This window comes from Peromyscus eremicus, chromosome 1 (assembly GCF_949786415.1).
Source record: "Peromyscus eremicus chromosome 1, PerEre_H2_v1, whole genome shotgun sequence".
Classification (NCBI taxonomy): Eukaryota; Metazoa; Chordata; class Mammalia; order Rodentia; family Cricetidae; genus Peromyscus; species Peromyscus eremicus.
The window spans coordinates 89,365,070-89,379,194 of record NC_081416.1 but is presented as its reverse complement, the minus strand read 5'-3'; the positions used below and the strand labels follow the sequence as shown (position 1 = coordinate 89,379,194).

General features: G+C 47.1%; 1 protein-coding gene across 2 annotated transcripts in view; it reads left to right on the top strand.

Moving 5' to 3' along the window:
* The window catches only part of Tead1 (TEA domain transcription factor 1), a 231,700-nt gene that overhangs the window by 191,377 nt on the left and 26,198 nt on the right, over positions 1-14,125 (top strand). For both annotated transcript variants that reach the window (XM_059268706.1, XM_059268697.1), the window contains one exon: positions 13,489-13,662. In XM_059268706.1, coding sequence (XP_059124689.1) covers positions 13,489-13,662 — 174 coding nt within the window. The remainder of the gene's footprint in view (positions 1-13,488; positions 13,663-14,125) is intronic.

The following is a 14,125-nucleotide window of genomic DNA, read 5'->3' as shown; positions in this document are numbered from 1 at the left end:
GACTAACGTTCAAACTAAATAGAAAGGAAGTACAGTATGCTAAGGGCCAACTACATAGAGTGTGTCAGAGGCTGAAAGTTGCTAGTTCTTTGTGTACTGCTCCTGCAAAGAACTCACCCACCTGCAACTCCAGCTTCCAGAGATCTGATTCCCTTTCCTGGTCTCCAAGGGCATGTGCATTCAAAGACACATGCATACAGAAATGTAATGAAAACTAAAATCTTTTTAAAAGTAAGGTTACTTGATCTTTAGTTTAAAAATGCCTAGTTTTAGCTGGGCAGAGGTGGTGCACACCTTTAATCTCAGCACTCGGGAGGCAGAGTCAGGTGGGTCTCTGAGTTTGAGGCCAGCCGGGTCTACAGAGTGAGTTCCAGGACAGCCAGACCTGTTACACAGAAACCCTGTCTTAAAAAACAAAACAAAGCAAAATTGTCTAGTTTCAAGGTTAGAGATGTAGCTCAGTGGGAGAGGGCTTATTTAGTATGAATGTGCAAGACTCTGGGTCCTACCCACAGCATTTCAACAAGAAGAAAGTAAGTATAATTTCAGACAATGAAAATACTTTTTTTTTCTTTTTTTTTTTTTAAAGATTTATTTATTTATTTATTATGTATACAGTATTCTGCCTACACACCAGAAGAGGGCACCAGATCAAATTACAGATGGTTGTGAGCCACCATGTGGTTGCTGGGAATTGAACTCAGGATCTCGGGATGAACAACAGCCAGTGCATCTCTCCAGCCCCCCAAAATACTTTTTCTATACACACATGTGTACACGTGCATGCACGCCTGTGCACATACATACACACATCTATGCACTACACGTGCACAAAAAAAGGAAGAAAGTGCTTTCTAATATATCTTGATGTTTCTGACTTGGGGTATGACATTTATATCAAATTCACCAACTAAAATCATATCACTTTTATATATTAATTTTGTATTACCTAGTCTGTCTCATATATTATTTCTTAGAACACCCATTTTGTAGTTAAATGTATACATATGAATATATGGGGGCTGGCTCAGTTGGTAGAGTGCTTGCATAGCATGCATGGAGCCCTGGGTTTGATTTCCAGCACCACATAACCTGAGCGTGGCTGTCTATGTCTATAATCCCAGCATTTGGGAGGTAGACACAGGAAGATCAGGAGTTCACAGTCATCCTTGGATCGATAATGAATTGCAAGCCAGTCTGGACTATATGTTTAGCAGGCTAAAAATTATGCATCTTCAATTTTGGTGGAAACACAAGGGCCCAAAGTGTGGTTTCTGGAAGAGAAAAGTGGTAATTGACTCCTTGAAGTGAAAGGGAATTAACCAAGTTATTTAAAGTATCTAACAGTGTCTGAAGTGCCAGCTTTTGCAATGACCTCACCTACCATTCACTAGGCAAACACCCTGTGCTGTCCCCTGACAGGCCCAAGTGCTGCTTCAAAATCAAGATTAGGCTGAAAAATTCAAAACATGTGGATGATTTCTTTGGCTCTTGAGACTTCCGAGACATTAATTTCATTGTATTTTTGTTCTGTGATAGAAAAGTTCTGGTCATTTAAAATACTCAGCTGGTATGTTTAAAGACATTTGGAAATAGTTAAAATTTAACATGAAAACATTAATCACATTAATTTGATAAGGAAATCAGCAAAGTGGCCAGTAGTTCTCGGATCTTAACCAAATTAAATGTCGCAGTTGGAGTGTCTAGATCTTCGTTCCGTATCTACTTTCAGGTGTATGTGTTCTGTATCTTTGCTGCCGTGTAGGCTTGTTTAAATCATGAGGTGGTGAGATATTCTCAATAGGGGCTGGGGAGATGACTCGAGCTTGAGACCACCTTCTGCTCTTGCAGAAGATGAGTTGGGTTTACAGCGCCCACATCAGGCAGCTCCCCAGGGGCCTGCAGGCATCCGCGCTCATGTATATATTCCTACACACAGACACACATGCATACACGTAATTGAAAGGAAATAAATCTTAAAGAATATTTTTAGTAGGAGAACTTACAGGTAAAAAAGAGATGAAGCAGCCAGACGGGGTGCCGGGGGGCTCGTGTATTTACTCTGTAGCTCGATGCTAACGTAGGTCACTCTACCTCTTCCTGAGTAAGAGGCTTGAAGGGGATTGCTGTCGCATAGGCAGCTTTGAACCCTGGTCTTCTGTATCATGATTGCTTAGCTGCCTAACAGCAAAGCCCAAGAGCCTAGAACCTAGCCTGTCTCCCTGGTACAGGGCTGTCCACTCCATACCAGCCTTTCCTGAAACTCCACTGGCTCACCGTGCGATGCTGCTGTCATCACCAAGGACTTCTCAGGTTTACCACTGTCGTGCGGACAGTGTTAGTTCCAGTAGCAGTTATGGCCAGTACCTCTTAAACCTTTCCTATGTGCCAACACTATATGTTAGCTGATTTAATCCTTAGGAAGTAGTGTGCCTAATGTTAGACTGCCAACTGATACTCAAAATGGGACTCATATCCAGGTCAGCTGACTCTGAGTCCTGAGATTGTGACCAAAAGGCTGTCTGGTTCATTTATGTCTGAGGAATAGCCTGTGTTCATGGCCCAAGGCAGTGAGGGGCTAATGGAAGAATAGTAGATGGCAGCACGCCCCCTGCTGGCGCCGTGTCCTGTGTGCAGCAGATGGCAGCACTTCCCCAAGTTGGTGGTTGTTTATGTTGGTAGAAAACCAGCAAGGCAGTCCCTCTGTTACCTTTGGCTCCACTAGAAGCGAAGAGAAAAACAGCAGAGGGTGAAGAAAAGAAGGAAGAACCTAAATAACAAAGACTGTTTTAGAAGTGGTTGGGAATGCTTGAAAATACCCTTTCTATGTGGTTTCGGTGTTGTGCAGTAAGGGACCCAAAGTATGAAGTGCAAGCTCCCCCGTGGATGTGGGCAGTTTAAAGGGCCAGTCCTGGAATTGGGGTGCAGTAAGGGACCCAAAGTATGAAGTGCAAGCTCCCCCGTGGATGTGGGCAGTTTAAAGGGCCGGTCCTGGAATTGGGGCCCAGTGTCTGGAGGGGGATGTAGGCAGCTGTTTCCTTGTACACACAAACTCTCATAGCAGGAAACGGTGAGTAGTGTCCTGTGTGTGCCTGATGAAGCCTGCATGGTTCCTCAGCCCCCACCCCCACCCACTCCTGGGACAAGGAAGGTTCCTTCAGTGGTGCATCGCCCCTCTACTTACTCACCTGCAGCACGGCTTCTCCTTGTCACTCCTTCCAGGTGCCAGGTTCCATGTCCACTGTGGTCTGAGTGCCAGCACAAGCAGGAGCTAAGAGCAGGAAAGGAGAGTGCAGGGCTGCTTAGGTGAGAGCTGTATTAGGGAAGGGGCCATTGGGAGAGGCTGACACACGGTCCGGCTCTGGTGTGGTACTGGAGCACGCCCGACCAGGAGAGGCCCTCCTGAGCTTGCCCTTGGGTGTGCCTGGGCGTCACTAGCACTTACCAGCAGCACCATCAGCACTGTGCGAGGCATTTTGCCTCCGAAGTATGAGCTCCAGGAGCAAGGGGGAGTGGAGAGCTGGGTCAGCATCTGGGGTCTCCTTTTACAGCTCAGCATTCTGTGAAGGCAGAGAAATAAAGCATGTCCTCACCCGAACTCTTCTGCCTCACTTTCGTGACATCTGTATCTCATACAAAGATAAGATTCCTTGACTTCTTAGCCTGTGAGCCTCAGTTTCCACGTTTGGGTGTGAGCATAGTTGGGTCTCTGGGTAGCTATGTTAATTACACATTGCCAAATGGTTTTTGAACTGATCTTAAAGTACTACAATGGGAAATTGGGCCAGATGGTGGGTAGTGAGGGCAAAGCCTTGGGGAGTAGCCAGCTGCGGGAGGCAGAGGGTACCTGGGATGGCTGAGCATGCCGATGGAATGCAGAAGAGCCATGGAACAGGAGGAAGCTCTTAATGCAGTTTCTTGTCATCCTTAAGTTAAAAAGATCCTGGCATTGGTGCTGGGACCCCACCTCAGATGTTATATAGCATTGGAAACAGTTCACAGATAGATGGAAGGGTTGGCTATTTGAATCAAAAGCCAGTGGCTTGAAGCATTTTAGGGAAAGTCCAAGCAATAAATCACTAAATCTAGGGAGGTCTCTGGCTGAACAAGTGCCTCCCCCTCCATACTGTCTTTCAGTGAGAGGATGACAATGACCTCAAAATGGGGGAGAGAGAGGATCAAGATGGACAGTTAGTTCACAGACGGGTGTGTGGGGGATGAGGGCAAAGTCCAGACATTTGTGTTCTGCTAGGTGGAAATTGCTGAAGGGTGGCCTAGGCTAGGGATCCAGCAATGCCTGGCTTCTGCTCCTTATCTCTCAGTGGCTGGAAGCGTCTCATCTGGAGCGTGGGAGCCTGGGCTGTGGTGTGAGTGAGTCAGCAATCCTCCTTGCCTAAGGGAGCCCATCCTGCAGGAGACCATGGGCCTCTGACCCAGCTCTCATTGATGGCCCACTGATGTCCCCTCAGATAACCTGATTCCTTCCAGTAAAGTGGTTGGGCCAACGTAGGCCCAAAGATGATTTAATTTTCTTATCTTTATAGCGTCTTTCAAAGGCTTAAATTCCCAGCTCCAGTAAAATTCCTTTGTCAGACCACAGTTCTGACGTTGGTTGGTTCGGGGAAATGTCATCAGAACAAGTCAAAAGAAATTAGCATCTGGGAGCCTTTGTGTGAGAGGGGGGCAGAGGGTTGAGGATGGGCGTGGGTTGGAGATGGAGAGTTTAGAGTGGATTTCCAAGCACCCTTGCCTCTGCCCTGGGTGGCTGCAGCAGGGTAGTGTGTCAGTTGTGAAGCTTACAGGCTGGGTAGGGGCTGCTAAGCCAGTTACTGTCTCACGAGGCATGTAGCTGATCAGGCAGATTGTGAAGCAGCTCTCTTTCACTTGACCGTCACATCGACCCCTAGAGGTGACCCAACCAGCTGTCATCCTTGTGTTCAGATGACACCGCCCAGAAAGGCTGAGAAGCCAACATGCCTCAGGTCACACAGCTCTCCAGTAGTAGATTCCTACCTGGGTGTCCTTGACATCCTCAAAATACATGGTCCCAAAGTACATTTGACCTGGGGCTTGGAGGGGTGCTGCAGCTTGGTTTGATGGTGGCCTGGGCCCAGGTGGGTGTCTCCTGGGTTTTCCTCTGTGGTCCTACAGGAGGACCCGAGAGATGAGGTGGCATCCAAGGCTCTGCATGATGCCCAGGCGTGGTGCAGTCCCTCACCCGGCAATGCCAAGTTGTCCCACACCCGGCACATGGCTTCTTCCCATGACTGCAGCCTGTCGCTGGGTGGTTTATATTCTCTGAGCTGGTCTGGGAACTCACCCTCTTTCTTCACTAGCCTTTGGGGAAGAGGCAATTGAAAGCATCTGGAAATGCAGGTTTTATAGACATTTCACAGAGGCCCAGCCAGGCTCCGTCTGCTTTCTTTGGCGGGCGGGCGTCCCTCCCACTTGCCTTCCCTGTGGCCGCCCTGCACTCAGCCGTTGTATCTTTTCAGTTGCACTGGGTGGAACTAGGAAGTGAGGAGGAGGCATCCGGTATAACATCCTGGAAGTAAAGGGATGTAGCACTCCGCAGTACTTAATCTCAGGAGGAAACGCCTGGTTCAGGTTCACCTCCTCCCTGGCAGCTGCATAGAGGCCCATGTAATCCCCAGCCTCTGCGGCCTGAGTCTGCAAGTCACTTTCTTGTCTTGACTCCACACCCATCCCCTGTTCCTGCCATTAAAGGCTGCCCAGGTCACCCTGAGGGTGCCCAGATGGACAGTCCAAGCTAGAGTGTGACAGGAAGCAAATGCAGGTGATTTGTCCTCATTCTGATTCAGCCTAGACATTAGTATCCTTCGACATGAGTTATTTGTCTCAGTTTCTTTAAATTCCTAAGTGGATTATAATTTTTCCCTTGGTATCGTTTGACAGCAGTCATTTTTCAAGGTTTACTAAGTTCTTCAAATACTTGGAATTTTTGGGAGAAGTTTAGGAGAAGATCGCCATCTTCAGGTTGCATGGTGCAGTGCAGCTCTCAGGCCTATCCCTGGGCACAGAGGTTTATTTGTAGAACTTTCCCCTCCCCTCCCCTCCCCTCCCTCTCTCCCTCCCCTCCCCAAAAATGAAATGGCCACATCAGAAATCTCTAAATAAGGTAGAATATTATCAGTCCCATTGGGAAAAGGAAAAAGGTTGGGGTGGAAGAGAAAACGGTGAAGCCCCAATAATCATCAGAGACTCTGTTCCTCTTTGTCATGGATCAGGTACATCCGCAGCCACTCCATCTCATTTTAGAGGACAGACCTTTAGTACTTCCTCAAAGGGAGCCTCTGGTGCTGGAGTCTTCTAGCCTGAGGGAAATTCAGGTCACAACTCTCACCTCACTCCAGGAGTGATGGTAGCTGTGACAGTGGGACTCACCCCAATGGTTCTGGAACTTGCCACCCTCTGGCTCTGTTTTAAATCACTTTCCATGTTGTTGCTCCCTGAGGGAACACACCACTTCAGATGGTCTCAGCCCAAGCAGAGAAATGTCACAGTTATGGAGTAAATGGTGTTTGTGACAGATTCTCTGTGCTCACTTGATAATGTAGTTTCCATGCATTCTCTCACTTAATCCTCTGGTGGTCATGGAGGGCAGGAACTGCCTTCGAATGGAGGCGACTGGGGTAGAGGGGCTGAAAGCCACAGCTCAGAAGGTTCTAGGAAGAGGATGGAATTTCAGCTCCAGGGTCCGGGTCTCCTCATCCCTCTGTGCTTTCCATGAGCAGCAAAGAGCAAATGGGGCTAGAGACCTGGAAGACAGAAACCTTGCTTCAGCGAGGAGGAAGGTCCTTGGTACCGCTTCCACGTCTTGTTCTGTGACCCCTAAGGATTTCTCATTCGGGCTCTTAGTGACAGCAGTGGAGACAGACTGAGATCACGGTGGTAGAAAGAGGAGCTGACCAGTTCCTCAAGTCTCAAGTGGACTTGCCTTGTCTGGGGGTCCCACGTGCACACAGTCACCCTGACTCCTGGGCAGCTGTCTTGGGCCGTAGAGGCGCTTTACAGTCTGACCCATGGGTCTTCCAACCCCAGGGAGCCTGTAGTCAATAGCGAATAAACATCCTAAAAGTCATACTTTTGCTTCCTTTTACATTTTTTTTCCTTCCTCACCCACCTCCCAGGCCCCATGGTAGTTTTTCATGGACTGTTTTTAAGCCAAGGCTAATTGAACCACATGGTCTATAAGGAAAACAGTCAAATGCCACCGGCTGTCTCCTCACCTCCTGGTCCCTCTATTAGTGATAGCTCTGCACAGCTCTTACAGCCACTTCTTCGTATTCTTTTAGATGTAATTTATTATCACGTGTGTGTGTGTGTGTGTGTGTGTGTGTGTCCATGCACGTGCACACACGAGTGTACATTCCACTGGTGGTGGAGCTCAGGTCTTCACACTTTTGAAGGGCCCTTTTTCATGATTTTTAGAAAATACTCATTAACTTCTTACTATGGGAGAGTAGGATTCAGCTCTCTATATTTAGCATATGCTAAGTATAAAACACCTGTTTCCATTCTGCTTTTAACGCCTTAGTGTAGGCTGTCAGAATTTCTGGTTTAATTCTTCCTTCACTTACATTACAAATCAGTTTTATTTTTCATATAGCAGTGTGATCTGTTTGCTCTATCTTCTTAGAGACTTGTCCCCAAGAGTATGTAATTGCCTCTGTTCATCATCTGTCTGGTTTTTTATATCTACACAGCGTATCTTTCTGGGGGTTCCAGGTGCACACAGGCACCCCATTTCTAGTACAACTCTAGAACTTTCTCTGGCAGTTCCAATAGAGAAATCTCCCATTTTCCTTGCTACCACCTCTCCAGGACCCCACAGCCCACATCCTACTGGACCCAGTTATTGGCCAGGCCCTCACCTTTCCAAGAACTGCAAATGCTGAGCCATCTCTTCAGTCCCTGTAGTCATTTTATGAAAAGAACCAGTTTAACTGTGATGTGCAGGAGAGGTGGCGGTGACAGTCTTTCATGTCCTCATGTTCTCAGTATCAGGCTAAGGGTGCTCGCTTAGGTGGGGAACGTGGTTCTGACCACAGAACCATGATCTGGTAAGCTGCCTCCACACAGTCTCTGCGCAGTCTTCAAAGAAGAGCACCTTGCACTGTTTGATTATGGGTTTAGTGTTCCTAGCTCAATGCCTGGTGGACGGTAGGGGGTAGGTGTGTTGGTCATTCCACTAAAATCTACGGAGAAAATACAGAGTGGGTGCCTTTTCTGTTGTTGCCCTTGATATTTGGGTGGCTACTTATAGTTATAAAGTGCCTCGGAAACTTATTTTGTTAATGTTTTCTTATAATTTTTTAAGTTTATGGTTTCTGTGTGGCATGTGCCACGCACGGCCTGGGTGTAGTGGTCAGAGGACAGCTTTGTAGAGTTCTCACCTTTCACCTTCGCACTCCTCCTCCTCCTCTCCTTCCAGTGCCTTAGCTCAGGCATACAGGAGAGTGTCTCCACCTGCTCAGCTCCCCCGGTCCCATCTTTTGATGTTTACACGGTACTGTTTTCAACTCCACAGGCTGGGTTTTGAAGAGTTGTAGTCCTGGGTCTTGTCACAGTCATTTCTTGGCAGCTGCCTTCCTTTGGAAAGTGTTCTCCTGCTCTGTTTGGTTGGTTGTGGGTGTTTTTGTTTTTGATGTATGTACCACCTTTTGGGGGAAAACACCATGCCTTGGGTTTCTTGGGGAAGGAGGCAGCTAGTAGGGAAGTATCCATCCCTACCCCATTCCCGTAGGAAGGAATTACAGCCTCACCCAGTCTCTTTGGTGTTTTGATTTCGTTTATACTTAGGCACAAGCACATCAGATTGGTTTGTTCGTTTTGCCCTTTGGGTTTGCAGCCAGAAGCACTCCTGAGCTGCCCAGGTTGAGTTGAAGGGGAAGCGAGGTCTGTTTGTTTCATGCTGTGGTCTCCAGGACACCTCCTTTAGTCCTTTGTATTCTTAGAAACGGAGTCACTCCTTGGCAGCAGTAAATCCTGCAGACACCGCTGGCCAGGGTTTGGTTTCAAGTCCCCAGCCTTGGAGAGACAGCGCCAGCTTCTCTGTCCCTTTCAGCCCTTTGGGCACAGAGGTCACATCCTCCAAATAGAAACCTTTGAAGACTCGGTCTACTGCACTTGTGACTTGATCTAGAATTCTAATTTAATTTCATGGACTTGGGAAATGCTGTTCAGCTTTTCTCCTCGATTCAGCTTTCAGGAACAGTTGAGTGCACATCTGGAGGGCATAGATGGTTCCTCAGGGAGATAATAGTGATGTCTGTGAGACCCAAAGCCTGGCTCTCACATGCCCAAGCTTTAGTCTTGACTCCAGGCCTATTCCCGAATGTGTGACTTCAAACAACAGTGTGTAACTCTGAGCTCCTCTTTCCTCCTCTGTAAGGAGAATGTAAAGTCCACTACAGCAAGGATAACCTGAAGTCATACATATGAAAAGCTCTGGGACACAAGACCTGGTGTCCCTTCCTTCCTCACAGGCAGGAGGTTCAGTTCCCCCGAGCAGCTGGCTCTGAGGGTTGGGCTCCATCATTTAAACCTGCTACACAACCTTTTTTTGCTTGCTCCTAGCTTTTCAGTGATGGATATTTTTTTTTCCTACGCCAGGATGGAGTGAATATTCATAACCCAGACCATTAATTGTCTTAGCGGCTAGTTTATTGACTGCTCTGTGTCTGGCAGGCTTTATGCCAAGTACCATCTGCCCATCATAGTTCCCTCTCATCCTGGAACTCTTCTGCCATACAGGCGCTGTGCTGCCAGAGTGCACAGCAAGTTCAGAGGGTTCCTTCTCTGTGCTCAGTCAGTACCACAGTTTTCAACTTGTATGAACCCGTCTTGGGGAGATGAAAACAAACATCTCCTGACCCCAGGCTAGGCATCAATGACAAAACAAAGTAAGGATTCCATTCAAGTCCACCTTGAGAACCATTGAGTCCACTGGGTTCCCTTAGAGACCATGAGTGAAGGGTTGCTTACAGTGGTGTGGTTGACCCCCTCTTAAAAAAACAAAACAAAAAACCGCACTATCAAAAAAGCTTCCCTCAGTATCAATGGCAGCTGCCCCGTAGCTGCATAATTGAGGTTCCCTTTCATTTAACCATCCACATTCTGTCTACTTTGGGGTTCCTGAGACCTCAAGGCAATGGTCATCTCAGACAAAATTATATACAGCTGGGAAAGAGTAGGAAAGAGTGACTAGATCTCAAGTAAGGTTTCCTGACCCTCCCACTCCCTCCTCCCATGAGGAACCCTCAACAAGCTGGATCTGGAATGTATTCATTCCAGCAATGTGGGCAATCCCAGCTGTTCTCATGAAGATGGTAATGGCTCTTAGGCTCAGAGGACAGACTTCCACAGCCTGGCTATCCCTTCTTGGTCCCTATGAATATGATAAAGTTCTCCCTTCTGTTCACCTTCCTGACCTCTTGGCAAGGAGTGGTCTGAGCTCTAACATTTGTGTGGGCCCATTTCAATGTCAAGAGCAAAAGGACTTTAAGCTTCAGAGCCTGTTAACTTTGTTCCCACTTTGTGCTAGCCTATGGGCCACGGGTGAGTCAGAAGAGCTGGGAGCTCAGGCAGGACATCTGCCTTCGATCCACTGCATCCCCAGGGCCCTGCTGCACTCCATTCTGTTCCATGACTCACTGCCTGCAGGAGGCAGCAGAACTGGGACCACTCAGACTTCAAGCTGGAGACTACTTGTTTCTTCACTGTGCCTCACATCTTTCTGTGGCCTTTGTTTTTCTTGTCATTGAGAAGATGGCCTTGGGACTAGAGAGATGGCTCAGTGGGTAAGCGCCCCTGCTACTTCTGCAAAGGATGAGTTTGGTTCCCAGCATCTACATGGCAGCATATAAACATCTGTAGTAACTTCAGCTCTGTGGGATCTGTACCCTCTTCTGGCCTTTGTGGACCATAGGCATGCAGGTGCTGCATATACATACACACAAGCAATACTCATGAAAATAAATAAAAATGAGAAGATAGTGTGATAGCTTTTGCATAGATATACCCTGACTTTTCAGGCCTTTGAGCATAGGCTCACTCTCCTCTTCCACAGAGGCCTGCAGGCTCTCAGTCTGAGCTCAAAGCTGCCAGGCATCTGGTCACTATGCTGAGTGTATGTAGGAGTTCTACTGGGTCCTGTTTTCATCTCACCTGGAATCTACTAGTCTTGGAAGCCTTGGTAAAATTAGTACTCAGATGTTGCCAAGAGAGGATTTGGCCATCCTAAAGAAGATATCCACCTAGTCATATTCTGATGTATGGGATACTGGCATCAGATGAGATGTCCATCCTTCTGCTTCTCAATGTCATGGCTAGAGGTCTTCAGTTGGATAACAATCAGAATAGCAGCTGGCATTCCTTTGGGGTTTATTTTCTAGAGTTTATAGCTAGTCAGGCAAGTTGATAAAACTGAATTATACATAACCCCAAACCATTTCTTTGTGGAAGTATTTTTAATATACAAGTATTCACCGAATCTCAGGAGTGCCATTTAAAATGACAGCAGCTAGCATATGAGTGCTTGCTTTTCATTGGCTCAGGATCTATGACCAACTTCCAAGTGTGGTGTCATTTAAACCTCTGAAAACACTGTGAGATTCATTCCATCACCCTTTGGACACTAAGGAGGCAAGGCCACTGCCACAGATGACATACACTGGGTATAGGGTTTTGTCCTTGAACTGGCTGAATCTGGACTCCACTTTTTTTTTTTTTAAACCAATGGTCAAATATGGTATGATATTTTGTTTGTGTTCTGACAAATAAAGCTTGCCTGGAGATCAGAGGGTGGAGCTAGCCACTAGTTAACCATAGAGGTCAGGCAGTGGTGGCCCACACCTTTAATCCCAGCACTTGGGAGGAACAAGCAGGAAGGTCAGGAGTTCAAGGCCACCCTGGGCTACAGGAGATTGACCCAGTCTAAAAGAGAAACAGAGCTGAGTGCACACCTTTAATCCCAGCACTAGGGAGGTGGAAACAGGATCTCGCCTTCCCCACCCCCATTTGGTCTGAGGATTCATAGAGGTAAGAAGTTTCTAGTGGTTGCTGCTCTGCTTCTCTGATCTTTCAGCTTTCACCCTCAATATCTGTCTCTGGGTTTTTATTGATTAAGACTAATTAGGATTGTGCTTCAGGCAAAGCTGTAGGAGTATTTGCTAAGCCTTCCACAATTTGAATATTAACTATAATAGTCTAACTCAGGGTTATAGTTGGTAAGTTGTTGGTTTAAACTGATTTAATGGGGGGTCCGCTATGTAAAGAACTGGGTTGCAGTGTCCCTTGTGATTCCTTGAGCTCTTCTGGAGCCCCTGCTCTCCTGGACATTCCATATGAATAATTGGGAAACGCAGGTCTAAAGTGTCTGGTACCAAGTTTCTAGATAGTAACTTCATACTCATCTACACATTGGATCTCTTCAAGGAACTTTAAAAATGACCCATGCCTGGCCTCAGTTCTCAGAGATTCCAGTCTAGTAAGAATGGAGTCCAGGCATTAGTGATGTTTAAATAATTGTTGGGGGTCAGGACACTCCTTTGTATTTCATGTACAAAGTTGTAAGCCAGGTGTGGTGGCAATATGTTTTATCCTAGTACTTAGGAGGCAGAGGTAGGTGGATGTATGTGTGTTCAACCAGGTCTACATATCAAATTGCAGGCTAGCCTGAGCTGCATAGTGAGACCCTGTCTCTGAAATGACAGACAAACCACATAAGGTATTGTAACACATCAGGGGAAGAAAGAGTGTCCTTTATCAGTAGATGACTTAATACAATTTGAGCTTTTTGTTTCTTTGTTCCCAATTGACCTGTGCTTTTTTTTCTTACTGTCCCTGTTTGGCCATGGAGAGTCTTTACTCACGGCCCTAACTTTGCACTCAACTGTGCTGAGCAGCCCTTCACACAGCTGAACTTCACGCAGAGGTTTTATATGGGTTCCTGTGTTGGCTGGTGACCCAGAGGCTCAGCACTCTCATTTCTGCCAGAAGGAAGGGAGTACCTACTTGGAAAGCTGCAAGTGCATTGTGGGTGATGCTGTTATGTTAGCAGCTGCAGTCATCTAAGGTTTACACTGTGGATAAGGAGCTGCAAAGGGTGTTGACGTCACTGTCGGGTGAGCCAGTGGAACTGGATAATAGAATTGTCTCTTGGTTTGGTAGTTGACATTATGGTATCTTAGTGTACCTGAGGAGCTTTCTTGGGCGTTTCGGAAACGGTGTGACCTTGCCCATCAGTGACAATGGTTGTTTTCCTCTACTCTCTAATGTATCTTTTCAGAGGTGGGATTTCAAGATTCCCACTCGCTCTCCAGCTCACGCAGGTGAGTCCCTGTTCTACCAAAGCATTTGTAATGGGAATGTCTCCGCTGTTCTAAGAAAGCATTTGTAATGGGAGTGTCTCCGCTGTTCTAAGAAAGCATTTGTAATGGGAATGTCTCTGTTGTTCTCTTGCAGTACAACAAACACCTCTTCGTGCACATTGGACATGCCAACCATTCTTACAGTGACCCATTGCTTGAATCTGTGGACATTCGTCAGATATATGACAAATTTCCTGAAAAGAAAGGTGGCTTGAAGGAACTGTTTGGAAAAGGCCCTCAAAATGCCTTCTTCCTCGTAAAGTTCTGGGTGAGTAGACAGTGGCTGTGATTTGGCTGGTTCCTGTGAGTGAGGTGCAGTACAGCCCGCTGTAGTTCCACACTGACTGGGTAGGTGGGCCCCAGGGCTTACTCGTGGGGTGACTCATAGGTGGCTGGAGTCACAATGCAAACTTGAGACACTCTTCCCTTTCTGCTGCATTTCACCCCAGTAAGCCAAGTGACCTGTGACTTTCACTGGAGCATGGAACCTGGAGTCAGGATGAGTTGTGTGCCTCAAGGTTTTCTAAATATCAGAGAGGCTACACAGTGGCTTCGCCAGTAATGGCTTCATTCCTGGGCTGGGGAAATGGCTCAGGCCATAAAATGTTAGCCATACCAACACAGGGATCTGAGTATGATCTCCCACACCCATGTCAAAAAGCCAGGTGTGGTAGCAAGCACCTGTCATCCCAGTGCTGAGGAGGCAGGATGGGAGGGTCCCTGGACCTCAC